General features: G+C 38.6%; 2 protein-coding genes and 1 long non-coding RNA gene across 7 annotated transcripts; all 3 read right to left on the bottom strand.

Annotated features, from left to right (window-relative positions):
• Positions 1 to 504: 504 nt before the first annotated feature.
• LOC140784560 (transcription factor MYB4-like) lies at positions 505 to 3,636 on the bottom strand. Its single transcript, XM_073132043.1, has 3 exons — positions 3,067 to 3,636; positions 1,648 to 1,777; positions 505 to 1,179 (listed from the first exon to the last, which is right to left on the bottom strand). Exons 1-3 carry the CDS (start codon positions 3,185 to 3,187, stop codon positions 660 to 662), a joined length of 771 nt encoding a protein of 256 aa, XP_072988144.1. The 5' UTR covers positions 3,188 to 3,636; the 3' UTR covers positions 505 to 659.
• Positions 3,637 to 7,391: 3,755 nt separating this feature from the next.
• On the bottom strand, positions 7,392 to 12,159 carry LOC140783185 (uncharacterized). Of its 5 annotated transcripts, none has more exons than XR_012108109.1 (3): positions 12,094 to 12,159; positions 11,831 to 12,013; positions 7,392 to 9,881 (listed from the first exon to the last, which is right to left on the bottom strand). It is a non-coding gene; the product is annotated as an uncharacterized lncRNA (long non-coding RNA). The 5 variants fall into 5 exon arrangements; XR_012108111.1 differs by having other exon boundaries at positions 7,392 to 8,592; positions 9,792 to 12,013; positions 12,094 to 12,151; XR_012108110.1 differs by having other exon boundaries at positions 7,392 to 8,368; positions 8,465 to 12,013; positions 12,094 to 12,151.
• Positions 12,160 to 13,082: 923 nt separating this feature from the next.
• LOC140785214 (growth-regulating factor 3-like) lies at positions 13,083 to 17,595 on the bottom strand. The gene is made up of 5 exons (XM_073132991.1): positions 17,388 to 17,595; positions 17,067 to 17,278; positions 15,714 to 16,092; positions 13,511 to 13,965; positions 13,083 to 13,402 (listed from the first exon to the last, which is right to left on the bottom strand). The coding sequence occupies exons 1-5, from the start codon at positions 17,465 to 17,467 to the stop codon at positions 13,395 to 13,397; spliced, it is 1,134 nt and encodes a 377-aa protein (XP_072989092.1). The 5' UTR covers positions 17,468 to 17,595; the 3' UTR covers positions 13,083 to 13,394.
• Positions 17,596 to 21,622: the final 4,027 nt, after the last annotated feature.

Here is a 21,622-nt window from a genome sequence, read left to right on the forward strand (position 1 = left end):
TTAAGCGAGTCGGGGTATCGGTACGGAAGGCAGGCTTTTAGCTTTAGGTAACCGGATATGACTGGAATGATTGACCGGAACTAGCCGGTGGAGAAGGCGAGCTTTATTCCTTGGTTTCGAGGAGAGCCGAGCCGAGTTTTGAACCGAGGGACAAATCGAGGTATTTTAAGAAAGCGAGGGCAAAAGGCGGATTAAAGAAACAAAGGGCTGCGATCTCTCGCACAACTTTGCCACGTGGCGGATCAAGAAGGAGCAGCCTTTCCTAAATCGGTCTTCCCTGCTACGCTACGTTCTTCGAGTCCAAGAAAGAATTAAAGAAAGGGAGGCTGCGATGCTTTATAAAGTTCATTTCAAGCATCTCTCTCTCTAGGCACAACGCTTTCTTGCAACCTCTCTCTCTCTCTCTCTCTCTCTCTCTCTCTCTCTCTCTCTCTCTCTCTCTCTCTCTCTCATTCATTTATGTTCCGATATAAGCCTTTTCTTATATATATAAGAAAAAGACGATTGAGGACCAACATTTCTGATTTTATTACTTCCCGTTCCAATAAAACATCTTATTCTACCTAGTTAATATATAATCGAACAAAACCTCTGGACGCCCTAACTGGAGAAAGTAAAATTAAACAAACGACTACAAGGAGATCATGATCGATATACACTTAGTCGATAAAAAAAAACGCATAATCCTGGCAACCAATGAATTGGTCCATCGTACAAAACTCCAATGGATCACACATAGGAAGTGAAGCCAAACACCCTTGGTCATCGGCTCCGCCACCGAAGTTATGAATATCTTGACGGCCTATCACACCATAATCTTCTACTCCCAACTGATCATTACTACTGCTTCCAGTGTCATTTTGATCTTGGTCTGGCATAGAAATGAAGTTGAAGAGCTGCTCAATGTCAAATTCTATTCCGGAGACCTCGGCCGACGAGTTTACGGGCTCGGAGTTCCTATCGGATAGGCATGCTTCGCCGCAGTCGTCCCTCGGGTCTCCGGTCGTTAAGTCCGGCGTCGACTCGCGGTGAGGACTAACATTGCCTCCCTCCAGCTTTGGCTTCATCTTGAGGTTTAGATCATTGATGGTTAATGACCTTTTGCTCAAGTGAGTATTCCAGTGGTTCTTTATCTCATTGTCTGTTCGGCCTGGTAGCCTTCCGGCTATAAGTGACCACCTGCAGCACAAACCAAGAGTTAATTACGTACTACATACTACTACACGTACGCCTTATTTACGCTTTTTATCTACTTATGCTGGTGTCGAGGTGAATAATGGCTTACGTTTAGTTGCATGGGGTCAGGGCTACACTAAGCTATATGTATGTATGTATATATATATATCGATGACATGATGTGGCCCGGCCCATATAGGAAGCAGACTCTGGGCCATGGACTTCAGTACCTTTCGTCTTTCTAGTGACAGCGACCAATTCTACTGGCTCTAATTTGGAGTTATCTTCCTAAGGAACTTTGGGGAAATTAAACTAAACATGCTCATCGCATGTGATGTAGGCCTTGGTACACTGGTACATGTTAATAATTAGCCTGTCTTTAGTGGTAGGCATGCATGGCGACACAATATATTTGTATATGCCTATTAATTGCAAAGGATAGGTTTGATACTCGAGTAGTCACTCCTTTACCTGTTGCCTAATAGGTTGTGGAGCCGAATGATAAGGTCCTCTTCGTCTTCAGATATGTTGCCTCTCTTAATGCCGGGCCTTAGGTAGTTCAGCCACCTCAACCTACAGCTCTTCCCACACCTATTCAGCCCTGGTACACAACAAGCATTCGCTGGTCACATGCAGTGAAACTATCATGACATCTGAGTAAGTCTCATTGTTTTCTCCACCAAGACTATCCAGGAATAGGGTGTGATTGTACTCCCGCATAGTATAAATGCAGCTAAATAAGATACTAAGAGAGAGAGAGAGAGAGAGAGAGAGAGAGAGAGAGAGAGAGCGCTCTCTCTAAATAATGTCAAATGACAGACATAAACGTATAAATAGTTGTCGTATTAATTTGTAAGATGTAATGTCTAGACTGGGTGCCATGCATGCATGCATGGATCACGACTAATGGCTAAAGGCTTATTCCCAAGTGGAGGAGGGGTTAAATGGAAGAGATCCTCTGCAGTCCCAACTAATGCAACAATTTATAACGATCGGCTTCCTTAGCAGCCTCTTTTAAGTTGAAATTGATTATATATTCATACTGGGCCAGGATTGCAGGGGACTAGGAGCAGCTTTGACAAGTAATCGTCGCTTCCATCTCTAGACATATGTCTGGTTGCTATGCTGAGGTCTTTCCATGGGCTAAAAAAAATTAGACTTGATTTAAATGTGAATATTTTTATATTCTAAACAGTAGACGGGTCAATAGGATTTGAATTTAAGACCTTCGCATTGATACCTTATTAACTCTCTAACTATTTTAAATGCTTACGTTATTAAAGAATTATATATTTTTTATTTAATAGTCCAATCTCCTGTGTACAATCTAAACTATCACATTAATTTTGCACTTTATAAATGAACAGTCTCTTTCGTACAAAGGAATAACTGTAGCAAGTTCAAATTATCAGAACGTGATAACTCTTCAACTGATCAAAAGAAGCAAGTGGAGTTCTTCAAGAAAACAAGTAGACACTTATATTATATCCAGATCAAGAGGCATGACAAAAGAGAAAAAAAAAACTATCTAAATTATATGAAACAAGCTAATTAGTGTCCAAACACATCATCTGTTCTTCAGTAGATCACTCAAATATTGCATCGATCTTCAATAGGTAACTCAAAATTCTCAGAAACTACATGAGAATAACCAAAGAAAGAGATATAAAAGTGAGAATATCTATCAGTAGCACCTAAACCCTCATATATGTACATTTAGTTGCAAGGTGAACTTACTGTATCCGCCTACCCGCTAATTAACCTAGTAGGAAATTCCGGTGAACCTTACTTATTTAGATAACAGTAATTAATGTTAATAGATATATATTGGGAAATAGAAGTGAAGACTTATAATCCAATGCAAGAGAAAAGGGGTAGTATGGACTATACCAGCTTTGGCAGGGAGGGTTCTCCACTTCTTGTCACCGTGAACTCTAACATACTCCACTAGCTTATGGTCCTCTTCGGCAGTCCATGCCCCTCTGTTTACAATCTCCACCTTCTTCACCATCTCTCATGCAAGTGGAACACCTTTAATTGTCCTTCTCTCTATCCAAAGATGGGGATCGAGTACTACTATATTTACAAGAGTATCAAACCTGCACTTCCACTAGCATCGTAACGTGTAAGCCAGGAGTACGACTTAAGAAATCAAATAGCGCTAAAAGAAGGAAGGAAGGAAGGAAGGAAGGAAGGAAGGAGATGATTGAATGAGAGATGAAGCCAAAATTTAGCTGAGCTCACATCTTGCCTGCTCTGTTTCCGCTCTCCCTCCTTTATACTGCTTCCGTCCTTCTCACATGCATATCTAACCTCTCTCTTTCTCTCTCTATATCGCCCTTCATCTGCCCCTCGTAAGGGGACCCTACCGATGCCAAAGAGGAAGAAGGGGAGATGAGAGCTAGCTAGCTAGCTTTGGAAGTATTATTGTTCGTTAGAGTATATGTATATGCACATGTCAAGTATCAGTCTACACGGATAGACTTTATATAATCATCTTAATGTAACGGATGGGCTTTTCTCGGTTGAGCCAGCTAAGTTGACTCACCGGTTGGTTCACAGGCAGAATATACTCTTGGTGGACCACCGAGAGATGGGTTCTATGCCGTCAACAACGTCAATAGATGCTTGGTAAGGTGCCTGCCGGTGCTCCATCCTTTTCACAGTGTTGAGGACTGCACTGATTGGTTTTGCTACCAATCTCATATGTAACTAAGTAATTATTGTTCGCAGGAAGGATAATAGAATAGAGCTGCCTAACTTTTTAAAGTTTAGTTAGTTAGTTAATTAGTTTGGTTAAGTAATAAGCAGTCACTTTAACACGTGTAAATTCACGTGCTTATATATGATCTGCTCGAAAAGCAAATCTAGTAACATTTGTTAGATAAGAAGAATAAAATAAAATAAAATGAAAAATGATAGCTTAGAAATTAATCTCTTATAGCTCATCTGTATACGCATGTAGAATCCACTCTCAATTTTTACTAGGATCGATTTGTGGGCACGTGCTAATCACACAGGCAGCTAAGGAAGTAAGCAATAAAGGCGTGTGAAAAGGACTTGAGAGGAACGGTACCCGTTTCCCTCGGTCGATCAGAATGTTGCTCAACTGTCCTTCTTGCTATAAATACCCAGCGACTCTTCTTATATTATATATATATATATATATATATATATATATATATATATATACACCTAATTATAGAGTACGTGCAGCAAACCTAAAACACTTACGACCATTGGCCCGGATGATATGACCGGTAGTTAACATGCATGACTTGGTTTGCTCAATCTAACGAACGCCCTTTACCTTCCAAAGCAAGTGGGGGTGGGGGTGTAAACCTTAATATTAATTGAAGTCCCTTTTCTTACTTTTGGTGGATCCTCACCTAACCTGACCTTAATGCCCATGTAGGATAGAAATCAATCATTGAGTTATACTATTGTTCTGTCTATTTGATTTGATAAAATTGATTGCTGGCCTGGATTTCCAGACAGATTCTGCAAACTTACGAGTCCTTTTCAATAAGGATTTTGTACGTACTCACTACTCATGCCTTGTTCGAGTATATACTGTACTCACGAGGAATTTCCTACACCTTCAGTTGTATATGATCGGACGCTCAGTTTGTGTAAGACAAGCAACCCGATAGATGGTAGTGACATCGAAATAACTAATTAACTATAGTAAATTTGGTAGTTACATTTCTCATGACAAAGAAGATCAAGGGTTTGATTCCAACCCCAAATAATATTATGAAGAAATTATTTAGTGGTTTGATGGCTTGGCTCGTTTCGGTTGATGGCTCAACAATATGTTTAGCTTGGAGCATGTCTCAGCGGCAGTTTGGTAAATTCTAAGTATTTCTGTATTTATGGAGGGTTGGCTAGCTCATATTTAGACTTGAGGCTAAAAAAAAAAACTATTAACAAAATAAAAAGAAAACTCTGCGGAGGGGAGGGTAGCATGACAACACTGACAGGTGTCCATACAGAACTGGTGCAGCTTGACCATCCAATACACAATATGTACGACGAACAAAACTGGCGTGCGAATGCTTTTGGGAATTGTGCAGCGTGTACGTGGTCTTCACGTGCATGTCAGAAGCACCAAGGCATAGAGGAATCCGGGAATGGGAACAAATGCGGCTTTATGCACGACTGGATCCTCTCCATCCCAGTATACATGAATTACTTACCTACCTCAAAGGTTTTTTTTCTTTAAAAAAAAAAAAAAAAAAATCGTCGCATTGTTTTGGCAGTACAGTGTCTGGCTTAAGACGGCTCGTCAGATATCATTCAACCTTGGGAGAGAGAAAAAAAAAGAAAAGAAAGGGTTCCACGTTTTCCAACTACCGAGTTCGTTGGAGAGCAAGACAACGTGGCACGCGTACTCACCTCTATTAATTAATTATGGTTTCTGTTTTGTGAAAACACACCCGCAATAATGCTATATTGCGGATGCGGACCTATTATATCGTATGTGGAGATATTCCCAACATAATTAAACCAGATACAGTGGCTTTAATTACTTGTGTCATGCCTTTAAACACATACAAGTTAATTTTTAACAGCGTTTTCAAATAACAGCATGCTTTAAGGGTTTTCGTCTTTTCATGCTGGGGGTTTAAAGTTACATATATGTTAGATGGAACAAGTAAATAAGGTCATTGCTGCTCAATATTCCATAGGTTTTGAAGGAAAAAGAGAGAGAGAGAGAGAGAGAGAGAGAGAGAGAGAGAGAGAGAGAGAGAGAGAGAGAGAGAGAGAGAGAGAGAAGGAAATATTAGAAATTGTGCATCAAACTGTTCTACTTCGCATATCAATTAATTTATCCGATTAAGATATCCCCAAATCGAATTGCTTTTCAGCTGATTAAAATATATCTTTGCACGCATGGAGCAAGCTGTAGGATGGGTCTTTCGGTCACCATCTTTATTATCAATCCTTCTAAAAAAAACAAATCTATTATTCCTACAATTTATTTATTTATTTTCTAGTTGACATAAACATCGATCTTGATCTCGACACAATTGTCAAAATGTTCTTTTTAATATTACAAAAAGAACGACAAAAGCTCATCAACAACCGTGTTGATATCTATCTTCACGATAATGCTATTTATACATTAATTGCCTGTTTACGGTAAGAGTGATGACATGCTTCGTTAAGCATATCATCAATATTAGAAAGAGTGAGATGTTATATTTCCTTAATCGATGGAATTAGCTTTCGAAGAGAATTCAAATATCAGGAGGACGAGACAAAAATAATTTCTTTACATTGATATCTGAGCAAACCACTTACTATCATATGCACTGCTCAGGTTTTTATATGTTTTTAAGAGAAAATGAGGAAAGGGCCTCGACAGGTCATTAGGTTCTAAAGAATCATCCACGTCAAGCGGCCTTCTTAAATGTCATACGTCAATGGTTGCATGGAGCGAAGTAAATTTGGCTTGTTTTGGGCCACAATTAATGCTGCTAATCATTTGATCACTAACTACAAATTGAACAACATACAGAGGTAACACTTCAACCAAGCAAAAAGTTTCCTGAGATCATCAAGAAGCATACGAATATAGTGTTTGCAAGATCTGTAGGTGAATGTGGATAAATATATAGTTATGTTCTTCCGCCATATATATATATATATATATATTGAGAGAGAGAGAGAGAGAGAGAGAGAGAGAGAGAGAGAGAGAGAGAGAGAGAGCAATCTGCTGATGCAAAAAAGAGTACTACATCTTAGGGCTAGAAATCCTTAACCACAATTAGTTTCGACTCGATCATTTCATGTCCATCTTACCATTTATTAGGCTCTTTCCACGCAACCAGTCCAATGTAAAATCATCGTACGAGCAAATAAACCAGCAAACAAGTTGACATGCATTTTGGTCCCCAATATTCGCATTCAGGACAAGTAAGAGTTGTCTTACTGACAACTACGTCCACAAGGATATCAATTTCACGACAACAAATAAAGTGAAGTTCTGTATATAGCACGACCAAGATGCAGTCATTCCTCCCTCCTCCCCCCACCCCCCGGGCGGGGGGAGAGAAAAAATAATATTAACAAAGATATTACATAATGAGCTAGGAAATTTATCTAAGAGGATCCTCGGAAGATTTTTTACCTGATTAAAAACAAGACTTTGTAGAGACTGCAACATGGAGTACATATCAAGACCAAGAGAAAATATTATGGTCCAAGACTTGAAAGAAAGGAAATGATAATAATGACTGGATTATTCTTTACAAAGTTTAACATATTATTTTCATGTGTTGGTACCGAGCACAAAAGAAACTTCTGCAGGGAAGATGCAGGCGTGGTGGTAGCTAGACTAGCCCTTCGTTTGGTCAGTGAGCATGCTAAACCAGCTAGCCAAGCGCCGGCGAAGAGAGGACGGAGATAGGTTAGGTGGAGATCGCCGTAGCATATAGCTGGTAGAAGCTTAACACCAATGGTGGATTCTCTCCTACTAGCTACCAAGGAAGTGCAGGAACAGCAGTTCGGGCAGACAATGGGATGCTGCTCGTGGCTCTCGTTGGAGACGACGACCGGTGTTCTACGTCGTTTGCTCAGATGGCTGAAGCCTGGGTCCTCCGGCTTACCCACCAAGATGCGCGTGCTAAAGGCTTCAGCTTGCTAGAGGGTTGAGTTGGGACTCCCTGGAATTAGCTAGGATTTTCCGGATTAGATCATTGATGAAGGAGTGCTGGGCTACCCTTGGTTCCTTTTAAGGGGTGCGGTGCGGTGCGGTGCAGAGTTTCTCATCTCCGTAGAGAAGGCAATAGGATTGCCAATTGAGCGGGCGGTTAACCAGGGTAAGTTATCAGTTGTGAAGCTCCGTAGGCTGGTGTATTCTAAGTTATCAGTTGATGGTGTAAGCTGATAAGTTTTTTTAGCTGCATGCAGCTCTGTTATATCAACCAAAAAAAATAAATAAAAAAATAAAAAATCTGCAGTTATACAAGAGCTATTGAAAGAGACATCACAAAATTGTTACCGTATATAAGAACCATCAAGGCTATCTGTCTTACTGATATCAACTGCCAAAAATTGCTGCAAGTTCTAAGAAGATTCAGGTAATGGAAGGGTTTGCATTCAATCTGTTATAAGGCCAGTTGGTGGCAGACTTTACCTACGCCATTTTGTAGTAGTTTGGCTAGTGCAAGTCAAAACTTGCTTTCTGACATATCATAAAATCAAAATCAGTTTCCCTAGCATCTGTAGATACTTAATACTCAAGAAAGTGTAAACAATACCTAGACTAGTGATGCTGTACCTTAACGATTTTGTAAACACAGTAAATTGACAAAGCATAGCCTAATAGAACATTCGCCAATTCCCTCTTTATATCTGAGTAAATGCAGCAGCTACTGGAATGGTTATACAAGTTATAAAGAATGTAATCTGAAAAGTAGCAAATTGTCTGACAGTCAACCGTCAAATAATTAATTGTATATAATATTGTAGAAAAACTACTTACTTATCCAGGCAAAAATACAACTCATTTTAAGTGTCTTCAAGCATGAAGAGAGATGATAGACATTCATCATCTAAACAATAATTCTACAACAAAATAATCCATCTCATCTAGATGAAGTCGAGAGACAGAAGATTCGCTTGCTTAGTTAACAGTGCTTCAAATATGCCTCAATTAGAAGATCTAGGTTACTTTGATGCATCCATAAGAAATTTTTTCTAATGTTTTAGTTCCTTACCAAACTTTTAAAATCGACTAGATTATTTCCTATTTCTTCCATATGATTACTGTTTGGTTGAATGAACAGTCTCCAATAGGTATGTGTGCATCTCAAGCAATTAAAATAAGGTCTTCTCTAAACTAGAAGTCAAAAGCAATTAAGGTCCTTTTATTGGTTGCTGTCCAATTATTTCTATAAACCAATCCAATTAAGCCGTACCATTAGGTTGAACACTTACTAGAACTGGGCTAGGAAGTCTCTGACCTGAAGATGGACGTGCAGTTGTGAACTTTGTGCTAGAGTTCAAAATGGATGGAAGTGTGAAACTAGTCTTGAGTTAGACTACAGGTTGCACTGCTAAAGTTTTCATTAATTAAAGATTGGTTGCCTTCAGATTTTAGTTTATGAAATCAAAATTTATGATAAGATGCTTTCTTCTACTGCAACAATTCTTAAGGGTTTGATCTAGTAGTCGCTTAACAACTTTGTGGCAAGTTTTAGAGACTTGCTTTTCAAATTACTCACCTAGCAACTCGTGCATCACCTGGGTTTCTAGAAGTGATATACTTACCTAATATCCATTAGCACAAACTCACTCTTAACAAACAAGGTTTAACAAACCAGTAAGTTTTATCATTGAAGAAGACAACAAGTTAGGAAGATACTAGGCCATGCTTGCTTGGAGTTCAAGAACCCCCTTGAACTCGTTTAGGAACTTCTAAAATGATTCAGTAATCAAACATCAATTTATCTTTTTTTTATATCTAATTAAAATTTACTATCCAAAAAATTAAAACTAAAAAATAAAACTAACTAATCGAATTCGGGACTTAGTCTCAAATCAAATAAAGCCATATATATTAAACCACAACAAGCTGCAAATTTTAATACTAGATCAAAAATGACCTTAGCTTGACGAAGTTCTTATATCTCAAGGAATAACAATTTTGACAGTTCCTCCAACTCCAACGCTTGCACCTCTGCCTCTAAAATTTTCTTCCTCAAAGCAACAGAAAAACAATGAGAACAGAATTTTACATAAAAAATTAGTTAGAACTTAGAAGTATGATGTCATCAGCAGTTCCTTCAGCTCTCAGCAATTTATGTTAGTCTCTCCTCTTAGATATACACTTGTCCGTTATTTTAGGTCAAACCTAACCAGCATAGATAATTCCATTTCTTGATGAATACATGTCCGGAAATAATTCAGATCAAATACCATTTCATCTAACATGTTGTGGAACTAAAAATGAATTAACAGAAACTAGCAAATTGTGAAGACAATCCGGGAGATATTTTTTTCTTCATAAGATATTAAGATCAATGTTCGACTTAGGCGGAAAAGCTATTGCATGTCGTCATTCTGAAATGCACTTCTTGTTGGCAATTCCTGGAATTTTAACTTGACAGCAAGTGGAAAAGGAAAGGTTTTGAGGCATAAAAGGTAAAGAGATTAACACAGTAAGCTACGGCAGATCAAGATTAGATCACGAGGCTCTCAGATAACCTCTTTTAATTAAAAGTTAAGGGGCAACTTCATGAATAAGCAATAAAGAAGAAAAAAAGATAAGGGAGTGCTCGTGTTAAAAAGAACCTTAGCATGAATAGCAATGATGACCAATCTCCTCTTCCTTCTAAATAATCAGGTGACTGATGGAACTGTTCTTAAGCAAGTTCACTGGGTTCCTTATTTTATAAATCAATGTATAAAAGTCCAGCTTTACTGGAATAGATGTTGAGTTTACTACCCTTTCCTCCTCTCTTCTTTCTTCTTTCATCTACTTGTGCTTTTTTTTCTAAGCTACTCTCCTGAATCACAAATATTTTGCTCTGTTTCAGCATTTGACTAACAAATAAAAAACACTTTTTCCCTCTATTTCGTAAATTAACCCTTCTAATATCTTCTTACAATCTCCCCAGACTTTAGTTTTATCAATCTCGAATCAGATAAGCTTTCCTTCATGGGGTTACAACAGAAGCTATGCCATTTTTCACAAACTTATCGACACATTAAACTACTAATCAGCACATACATCTTCCGACCCCTGAACCCTCTCCATCTCCATTTGGGATAGAAGAATTTTCTTTTTCTTTGTTAAACAGGTCTTTCTTGATTGCATGAGTTGTCTTTCTAATGCTCAATTTCCCTGTTCATAATACATAAAATCACTGTAATAGCACAAAGCATCATCAGGGTCGAGCATAAAATTGTAACCATGATATACTGCTCCTCTTAATCATTTCATTAGACAGAACTGTTAATATCATGTGCTGCGCTGTTTTAAACACAAGATGTCCTTCAGATCATTACCTCAAAGTTATCTGTGAAACAACAAGGTTTTCAGAATTTTATGTGCATATCGAGATTACTAATATCAGGGCATCAATTGTTGGCGTGTATTAAGGCATGACGATGTCGATATAGTCTAGGCAGGTAAACAAAGTGGACAACTGATGGACACTGGAGAATAATATATAATATAAACCGAAAACAAACAGATATGGATGCTTCAAAAAGTATTAATAATTGCATAAATGCAGTTAACATCGTTTACTTTTGGACAGCTTGACTCATAAGTATGACATCTCCAAGTCAACTGATGTTTGTTTCTAGCTGCTTTGTAGTATTTATCCCAACACCACATATACTATGCATAAAGAACTTCATAAACGACTTGAAAAAAGAAAGAAGAAAACAAGCCGAGGTACAATTAATACTACGAACCTGATGAAGAGGGATAAATAGCGGTAAGGTAGATTGACGGTTCCAAATCCAGAAAGGAGGGGCATGAACTAATCCGGCTAACTAACTGGGGCATCATTTTTGGATACTAGTAACGATTACCAAAACGAAACAGCGGGGGAGAGCAAATCCTATTCCTATTTACACAGTATTAACGTATCATATCACAAAGCAAGAAAAAGGGAAAACCATTTGTCCAAACCTCTTTCTGGAGAAGGCATAGAGAAATCCCAGCAAGAACAAGATCGCTACAAGGCACAGCCCGTCCTATTGCGCCAAAATTATGCTTGGTTCAGGAAACTACCTTGACGATTTTGGTGTTCCATGACCATTATCAAGAACTCATACTGGACTATTTTGCTCTCATTCAAAATACACATTTTTACTACAGAGGATATTACAAACGATGGTTAAAGGAGAAAAAGGAACGTAGGAACAAATTAGCAACGGCGAAGTCGATCTTACCACCGGCGTTATTCTCGGAGAATCAAATAGCAAATGATAGACTGTCGACTGATAGATAGTATCCACTCCTCACACGCTTACAAATCCACCGACTTTAAAGAGCAACTTAACTTATCGGATTCGGATCCCACAAAATGCGCACCCAATCCATATGAGTCATTGTTAGTAAATAATCCATGCAATATATGTTTTACTGTACGACATACATGTACATGATTTAGAAATCTTCATTTTTTTTAAAAAAAAAAAAGAAAGTTACGAGCATTGCTTCCCTTTCTAGGTTTCTTTAAAAAAATTTAAAAAAAAATATAGAATAATTATTTTATATTCTTATCCATCCATTATACCTCTAATCTAGAGCATGGCATTATAATATTATTTATAATCTAAATAATAGTATAATAATTACTTTTATATGATATAAAATTAAAGTAAAATATAAATAAGAAATTAATATATATTCAAATATTTTTGATTTGATATATAAATTTCAATTAAAGTGTTGTTTTTTTAGGTCCGCACTGCATATATATATAAGCATAAAATTGAGGTTAAGATTTTGATTTATGAAATGTAATAGATCGATGATAGAAAAGGAGGGACTTTTTAAATAATTTTAGTTAAATCAAGGATAAAATAATAATTGAACTTATATGTGAAATAATATCAATATAATCTATAGTATAAATAATTGACGTCTACTTTCCCGTGTTACAAATCATATTTTTCAACAAGTTTCCTACATAGAGATAAAAATCCATGGAGCCCATCACCCTTACTATGTCACAGCAGTGGAAATGGTTCCACTCAAGCCTTCACAGTATACAGTTTGATAAGAATAAAGGGGAAGGATTGCAAGAAACAAAAAAAATATTATAGTGTTATCATATATGCCTTGAACTCGAGCATCTATCCATCCAGGCGACTTGCATGAAATAGGAAAAATAAAATAAAAATAAAGAACAGAAGAAGAAGAAGAAGAAGAAGTAAGGCAGTTTATCTGCAATGCCCTAAGAAACTAGGTTCAAGACTTGATTAATGATTACATGAAGTTTATGCAAACACACCTTCATATACTTATCCAGACATGAGATTTAAATGCCAAATCACCAATCCAACAACAAAGGAGCCAGAGGTGACCCATGTCGCATCCATATTCATAATAGACAATGTCAACTCAGAAAATTCATAAGAGTCAATTCTGAAAGCATATGATAAAAGATCTTAAACTACTGTCCAGACAGAGGATCCACGATCAGTAAGCAAGCAAGCTCACTTGGCAGCCCAAAGCTCCATGGTTTTCAATCATCTGCAAAGATATATATATATATATATAATAACAATAAAAGTATTAATAGATCAGCAAGGGAGAAGCAGATAATGAGAGAATGACATGATTTGGAAAGAAATTACATACCATCAGGAGATCTGGAACTGGTGGTGGAAAAGTCAGAGGATGCCATTGGGATGGACATTGATAGTTGGGTTGTGGAAAATAATGTCCGGTTTGATCTCTCTTCCTCAAGGTCAGGCCATGAATCCTTCGGCTTGGGCCACTCATCAAAGAAAGGCCGGAGTGGCTGGCTTTCATGCTTCACTGAGTCAACTGATCCAAGCTCATTACCGAAAAAGAAATGCTGCTGTCGGCTAGGCTTTGATAGTGAACCAACAGTAGCCTGCTCCAGATCTTGCAGGGATGTAAACGGAGGATAATTGATCTCTAATGCAGATCCACCTCTTGATGTTGAAAGGGGGAATGACGAAACCTGAGATGGCAGCAGTGAAGAGTCTATTCCGAGACCCCTTACACTTCCAGAGGCATCTGAGAAAAGACTATGCTCCCCGGTTGCAGCTCTAACTCCATAAGAATACCTGCTTATTGCAAAAATATACAGTTTAGTTTGGTCACAAGCATGAGAATTAACAAAAAGAGAAATGCACATTCAAGTTTAGTAGCTTTATGATAGATCAAACATGAAAGATCCTCATTAAACTCAATATCTATGTAAGACTCAGGTGAAGCTAAAAAAACAATCATCTGAAAATCCACTTGAGAAAACAAGATGCTATCTCAAGACACCATGAATCTCTGATAAAACATTGGAAATCACAAGCACGGAAAGCTAGCAAAAATAAGAATGTGGTACAAAATACTCTGAATTGCATCAAATAGATCAGTATCTGTAAATGCATAAAATGGATAAATAAAGTTAACCTTGCACATTTCTACAATAACTAAATTAAGACGACTTCTTATGCCAAATATCTGACTGAAACCAAAATGCAATGAGTATCATGCCACAATTTATGTGTGGGAACAATCAAAATTTATATTCATAACAGAATTCTGTACCTCTTATCACAGCTATTAAAAGATTCAACATATCATGACTTCGGCTTCAAAAATTGTGGATTTTAAAGAACAATGAGAAAATATACTATATACTGAACAGAAAGATTGTTAATTTGCATAGCATACAGTGAAGTACAAGAAAAGACAAGCAGATATCAATCTCTGAAGAAGATTAAGACAAATAGGATAGTTGTTTACCCATTTCTGCAGTGATACACACATGTAGTGCTGTGCACTACCAGAAATCCAATAAAACAAAAGGAAGTAAACAAAAATAGTATGAGATATCTAACAGAATTCACAACTCACTATCACACAGTAAAGTGCTGTTAATCTAATCATCTAATTTAACCTGTCACCATATGCCATAATATAGATAGTACAAAACAAAAACAGATAGAACACTCTGAAATCTAAATAATAAATAGTTATAACAGTTTGTTATAGAGTTAAAAGACAATAAGAAAAAGTGGTTGATGCATATAGCTATATCACTATTTGTTAACTACATGATCTTCTACTCAAAATAAAATAGCATAGTATAACTATGAGAAAGATGTCAATAGCTAGTACAGACCCAAAAAAGAAAGATTCTCCAGAAGTACGTAAGCCTTTCTGGATGCTTCAGCAGATATAAATAAAGTCTTAGAATCTCCGACATGTGAGAAAGATGTTAGATAAGCAAAGTATTCTAATCCTGACTCTGAGCAAGGGCAGAGCACTGAGAATTAAAAAACAGGAATAAATGCTAGGACAAGCATATATGTGAGACAGCAAGTGACGATCTGAAATCTGTAGTTCTTCCTTCTTTACTTGCAGGATGTCAGAGGGAAAAGTTCTGCACTTACCCAGAGCACAATCTTCTGGAGAGACTATCATATGAACACAAATTAACTAAATTCTCAGAGCAAGCAGAAGCCAGAAAAGACTGATATATAGGCAAATATATAGCCCTTAGTCCCTTACAAGGCACTGAGCAATACTCTGCAAGGCTTTCCTACACTTTAAATATTTAAATGCAGAAAGGCACAGCATATTTAAATGCAGAAAGGCACAGCGCTTTGGAGATTTAAGTATGGGTTTATTTATCCATAGCTCCAAAGAAGGATCAGTAACTTATTCCAATCCAGGAATAGTACCAACAAATAAGGAATGATATAGCAGAAGTCAATGGTATTGCAGAGAGATGCAGCAAACACTCAATATGGGAAGAACACTAGCAGTACAATCCTTGGAGTGACAATAGAGAAAAGGCAATAGAAGAGACCTGAAATCTTTGGTGCCGGCTCCGTATGCACCAGTTTCAATCTGCAACTGAGAAGCACTGGGCCCTGTAGCAGCGAATGAATTCGCTATACTGCTACTACCGGCGACAGAGTGCAGGGGATGGCTCTGAAAACTTCCGCTGCCACTGCTCCCCGACAGTGGGAGGGATGTTACGGTCGAAGCGGAAGGCGACTGGGACTGGGAGACGGTCTGCGTTTCCACAGGCTTTCTTGAACGGTTTCGGCCTCGGTGCATGTGGCGCTCACAGTACTTGGAATCGGGGTACGCTTCCTTGGAGCACCGCCATTTCTTTCCGTCCGTCCGGCGGCATCGACCTGGCTCAGGGTCCAGCTTCTTCCCGAAATAGGAGCAGTAACCGACTGAGGCCCCAAACACCAAATCAACGAAGAGGTATTAATAGTCAAAAATACCAGCTTTTCTATCTATCTATCTATCTATCTATCTATCTATCTATCTATCTATCTATCAGAGATCAAACAATAGGACTAAATAAAACCCTGCATTAAAAAGCATCCGAGATTTTATATAATGTCAAGGAGACCCAAGTAGAATCAAAATACAATCTCCAATAAACCCAACACACTGTCTTCAGTAAACAACGAAAGCGATTGCAACTTCATCGCAGTAAATGCAGGGGAGACTTCCTATACAGAGACACGGATGAACAGTCAAATACCATACAGGTTAACGACTCCGATTAGAAATGGTACAAACCTCAAATAAGAATGATATAGATGGTGGATGGCTACTTGAGTGAATAAAAAACACTTCCGAAAAAAGAAAGCTATAAAATCAAATATAGTCTTCTTCAATAAGCTCATGTAAACATTGAAAAGGAGACGCAAGTAACAGTATCACCGTTTATCTTGGAACCAATAGAAGAGCAAAAATGAACCGGATGGACATCAAAACTTCAGGAAGAAGGAAGAAAAGATGGAAAATAAGAAAGATAGAAACTCTGTAAACATACATGAAAATCTATCATCAACCTTGAAAAGAAAACCACCACAAACAAGAGTAACGGATCAAAAAGAAAAGTCAATAGATACTTCATGAACCCACATAAGGAAATACAAACCTCCAAGCGAAAGGCACAGAATACCAGAGGAAGAGATGGAAGAAAAGGTAAAAACTTTATGAACCAATAGACCGACATCGCACCCACAAACAAAACAACCAAATAACAGAGGAAGGAACCTATAAAGATCGAACCTTTGTCAGCTCACCTCACAATGTGAACCAAAAGAATGATCAAAAGCACGATAAAGAAGTAAAACATCATCAGCAAAACCAAATCAGATCAACTAATCCGAGTAAGGAAACTTGGGTTTACGAGATGGATGGTGGTAGAATCGCGCCGCCATGGATTCGAAGCTCCTCCTGATAGATAACAGGAGATCCGGTGGCACGGGTACCCCTGCCACCAGATACTTGTATATTAGCGCTTGCTGCTCCAACTCCTCCCACTGCGCTGCCGTAAACGGAGCGCGCCACGTCACCCCCGCCGCTGCCGCCGCAGCGTTCATTTCTCCTCCCTTCTCCCCTCTGCAACCGTATCAAAAAAATCTCAAAAGAGAAAACGAAGAAAGAGAAAGATATTTAGAAAATAGAGGAAGAGGAGGGGGGATCGAGGCACCCCGAAAGGAGACATTACCCCAGCGCGCGGCAGAAAAGGGGAGAGAAGAGCACGGTCTGGTCACCTGCCGGTGAATAAGAGGCATAGGGTTTCGCCATTTCAAGCAGCGAAGAGGACAGAGAGGGGGAGGGCCGCGAGAAGGACAGACACAAGTCGTGAGAGAGAGAGAGAGAGAGAGAGAGAGAGAGATGTAGGTAATGTGTATGCGAAAGAGACTGGCCTATCTGTTACGGTGACCGAGGCCACCTTTTTATAGACCTGAGGCGGTGAGAATAATTAAAACCATTTCCTTCTTTTCTCAAAATAAAAATAAATAATACCTTTATATTATTTTTCTTGTCATCCCCCTTTGGCCTTTGCTGCTCCTTAAACTCAAATTTATTTCCTAGAAATAAAGAAGAAGAAAAAAAATGAAACATATAAAAAAAATACAGAGGGAAAGAGAGATGCCGGTGTATCTCTTTAATATAATTTATTTATAGATCTCTCTCTCTCTCTCTCTCTCTCTCTCTCTCTGATGCTTTTGGGTTTCTGAGCGTGTGTTGGTAAAGGAGACAGTATCTATTCTGATAAAATATTATTATTTTAACGATCTCAATATTTTTATCATGGTGGTGGCCCTTCGGACGGCTGAGATGAGAAGATGGGTAACAAAGTATACGGTCGTACGTGGAATGATGGATCGGACGGTGGGGAAAGCGTTACGGTTCGAGAGGCGGGGGGGGATAACGCTACGACCGAGGGGGCACATTTTAAATGGAAGCCCACCAGGTCCTGATGGGATCCGCTGTAAGGAGGGTATGAACAAGCTGCAGTGTCAATGGGCCAGGGGATGACACGTGTTCTCCGTACTGGTAGACTCCGTTCCAGTAACCGACTGGCCATCGTTTACAATGGAAAACTCACCGCAATCATTATGTGATGTCTTTGTTGGTCGCAGTGAAGACCATAACGAAATTTTGGAAGTTGCCAATATTCTACCATTTTCCAATTCCTTGCAAGTATATCCGCTCAATTGTAGAAAATCCGGGGAGAAAATTCGTAACCAAAAAAATTAAATCCTGTAGTACCAATAATAATATAATTTTTTTTATAATTATCTGAAAATTAAGTTAAAAAGCAGGTCCAGTTGTCATCACCTGGAAATACTCATTTTGACTGGCAAATAATTAATTCTTATTGTCTTATCCGACAATGGTATACGCGTGATATTGATAGATTTACTAGATCACTAAATTGACAAAAAAAAAAATTGTATGCATGAATCTATTTATTCGTCGTTAAATAAACTCTAGAAAGAAAGTATTCAAATAGGTACATGAATGTTATAGAGTAATGCACAAATGAAAAATATATCATTCATTAATACATTTAAAATATAAAAGTTATCCAAAGATATGCAAGTCAGGTATGCAAAATGTATGTCCTAGTATGAAAGAAGTATATATTTTATTTGAATGGGCATTAGATTTTAAGCTATATTTGCTGTTATCTGTTAATTTTGATTTTATACCTCTGTTATGTTTTAACTTTTAAGGAAAGTCATAGGCTAGAAAACATTAATTGTACCGCTCATTGGTCACAGAACGTCTCTCAAACATAGTATAGTATAGTATAGTATAGTATAGTATATATATATATATAATTCGACGTGCACAAATACAAAGATACACTGCCAGGTCATATACTTAATCGGCACAACACGTAAGAACACATTTGTTTTATATGTAGGGAATTGGTTGCTAATTCAGAATAATGCGTTGCTTTAAAATAAGAATGCATAATAGGTACAGCAGCCTAAGTTGAGAGTATTTTGACTTGTATCCAAGATGGCACAAAAATTAGCATGGATTCTACTGGCGGAAGTGTCCTCCACTAGGGGGGTTATTTCTAGTTATCAGAAAGGAATCCTGGTTTATACCTCCAAGGAAGGATAGGTTAGAAGCTAGAACCAAGTGGGTGCCAGAAGAGCACTCCCTAGCTTTATAAACCCAAGCCCAATGGATGCCAGAAGTGCCCACTTCCCTACACCATTTGTATCACAGTATCTCTCTCTCTCTCTCTCTCTCTCTCTCTCTCTCTCTTTTACTTTGAGTACTATAGCTTCCCCTGGAACCCAACTTGGAACCTTCCCACTTTGCTCATTGTAGTTACTTTTTCCTCTCTCTCCCTCTCTCCCTTTGCCTTCATCGATCTCACATTGTGTTACAACTTATTAGTGGGTCACCCTTACCCAATAAAATATCTCTTGTAATTCGCTCGATGTGATTTTGGGGATTGGGATCATTAGATATAAGAGCAATCATTTGTGTAGTTTCCTAGTAGGTCTATCTGCCCCTTCAGATGGCACCAAGAAGGTCATAGCTTAAGCAACACTCATCTTTCATTCAAGCTAAGAGGGGCCCCAACTGTTTCTTTTGAGTTACAACTTGCCTACTTCTCTTCTTCCTGACCCAGCCCAACTCCAAGCAACCAACTCCTCCCCTACTTTATAGAAACCGGGCCACACTTCCTCCAGTTTACAAAGGGTGGGGGGAGAGAGAGAGAGAGAGATATTAATGAAAAAGGCAAAGAGAGAAGAAGCCCACACTATAACATGACTAGCTAAGCCCCACATCCCACCTGCTTCTTCTTTACCTGACAGGCAGGAAGCGCACGTGACCAAGCGGACGGTGACCAAGCGAGCCACGACGTTTGGATAACTCCGCCGTTACAAGTCTTGTAGCTGCTCGCGAATGGATAATATTTATCCTACAAATTAGACTTGCTAATATATAACAACCGCCATAGACAGATCAAGATAATATTGTTTAAATTAAGTAGATGTTATCTACCTATGATCACTACATAGATATCAAAGTTACTGTTTGCTTTCTAACAGCTAGCCAGGGTTCTAACTAAGTAGCTTTCGAGCTGCCGGACCCGCGCCGGGACCACCACCGGCTGTCGGTGGTTGAGAAACCGAGGCAAGGATCAGGACCTCCTTTCAGATCAGACGGTAAGAGGCTACGATGGCCCCCTCTCTCCACATCACCACGTTTATTTTACAGATTCTTATTCAAAAATTCTATCAACTATATATATTAATAGGTAGAAGAAAGAAGATGACAAAAAAAAGAGCCCAGGAGTGGAGTTCTCTCTCTCTCTCTCTCTCTCTCTTGCAATACTTTCAGTGGTGGTTTGCAAAAATGGATAGCTGGTCGAGGGGCCGATGGTTGAAGCCCAAGGCCGAGGGCATAAAGGCTGGCCTTGGAAAGGGGCCCCACTGTGTAGGCTACCCAGAGAGAAATACGACTAGTCTTGTCAAGGTGTGCACCTGGGCCTACCACTACAGCTGGATCCCTACAGCCTTCCAAGTCGTTGGAAGCAATCACTGCTGGATTCCCCTTGCTTTTTTCTTCTTTTTTTTTAATATAAAAAAACTAATTCTTTTTAAGCCCATTAAAAAGAAAAAAAAGATTTTGCTGTCCGTTAACAATCCAACGGCCGAAATTCGAGATAACGACCTCGGCAGGAAATTCATTGTTACTTTTGGCTGGAAAAAAACAAAAGGCTGAATCCGGCCTCGTTGCAAATTTGAGTTCCACTACGAGTTTCACAACTGAAAATATAGTTCATGATGTACACTAATGTGTTAATAAACGGTTAATTATATTATATATATTTTTAAATATTAGTGTAGGTAGTTGAGCCAATGGTGGCAACTAATCAGATTCCGGTTGGTGGGTTAATAAATGGGTCAGTGGCACCGTTGCTAGCTTAATTAATTAACTAAGTTGGAGCTGAAAGAAAGAAAAAAAACTCTTATAGGAAACCTTTTGGTTGCTGTTTGGCGTTGGACGTCACAAAATAAAATTGGTACATATGATTGATTTGGGCGAACTGCTCCCTGGGACGGAGGAACGCAATTTAGAATGGGGTGTTCGGGGAACAAGAGACAGAGTTGAAGTGAAAGTCCCATCCATCTATTATTTATTTCTTTAACGAGATCTAAAAAAAGAGACTAAGATAGAGGATAGAGGATAGAGGATAGAGAGTAGAGGATAGGGGATAGAGAGAGACAGGTCCATTCACGTGAGCGGAAGAGTTTGCCGCAGCTCCCGTGTGCTATCACGACTAGGATTGCCTGCAAATACCTATGTACCAAAACATATCATACAACTGGATGGGTTCGTGGTTGCTTTCGTTTGGTGGTTTCCCTACCTTTGGAAAGAAGAAAAATAAAATAAAGTTAACAGGTACATAAGCTGTAC

This window comes from Typha latifolia, chromosome 3 (genome assembly GCF_019914945.1).
Source record: "Typha latifolia isolate L0001 chromosome 3, TyphaL0001v2, whole genome shotgun sequence".
NCBI lineage: Eukaryota > Viridiplantae > Streptophyta > Magnoliopsida > Poales > Typhaceae > Typha > Typha latifolia.

What these genes read in the sequence shown, in the direction of transcription:
- LOC140784560 (XM_073132043.1), bottom strand. Translation starts at nt 3,187, where the DNA reads ATGGTGAAGAAGGTGGAGATTGTAAACAGAGGGGCATGGACTGCCGAA. An exon ending in AACCCTCCCTGCCAAAGCTG is followed by an intron (nt 1,778 to 3,066) that starts GTATAGTCCATA and finishes GTTGTGTACCAG; the next exon opens with GGCTGAATAGGTGTGGGAAG. An exon ending in CACAACCTATTAGGCAACAG is followed by an intron (nt 1,180 to 1,647) that starts GTAAAGGAGTGA and finishes TTTGTGCTGCAG; the next exon opens with GTGGTCACTTATAGCCGGAA.
- LOC140785214 (XM_073132991.1), bottom strand. Translation starts at nt 17,467, where the DNA reads ATGGCGAAACCCTATGCCTCTTATTCACCGGCAGGTGACCAGACCGTG. An exon ending in CTTTTCTGCCGCGCGCTGGG is followed by an intron (nt 17,279 to 17,387) that starts GTAATGTCTCCT and finishes ATACGGTTGCAG; the next exon opens with AGGGGAGAAGGGAGGAGAAA. An exon ending in GCCGGCACCAAAGATTTCAG is followed by an intron (nt 13,966 to 15,713) that starts GTCTCTTCTATT and finishes TGCAATAAGCAG; the next exon opens with GTATTCTTATGGAGTTAGAG.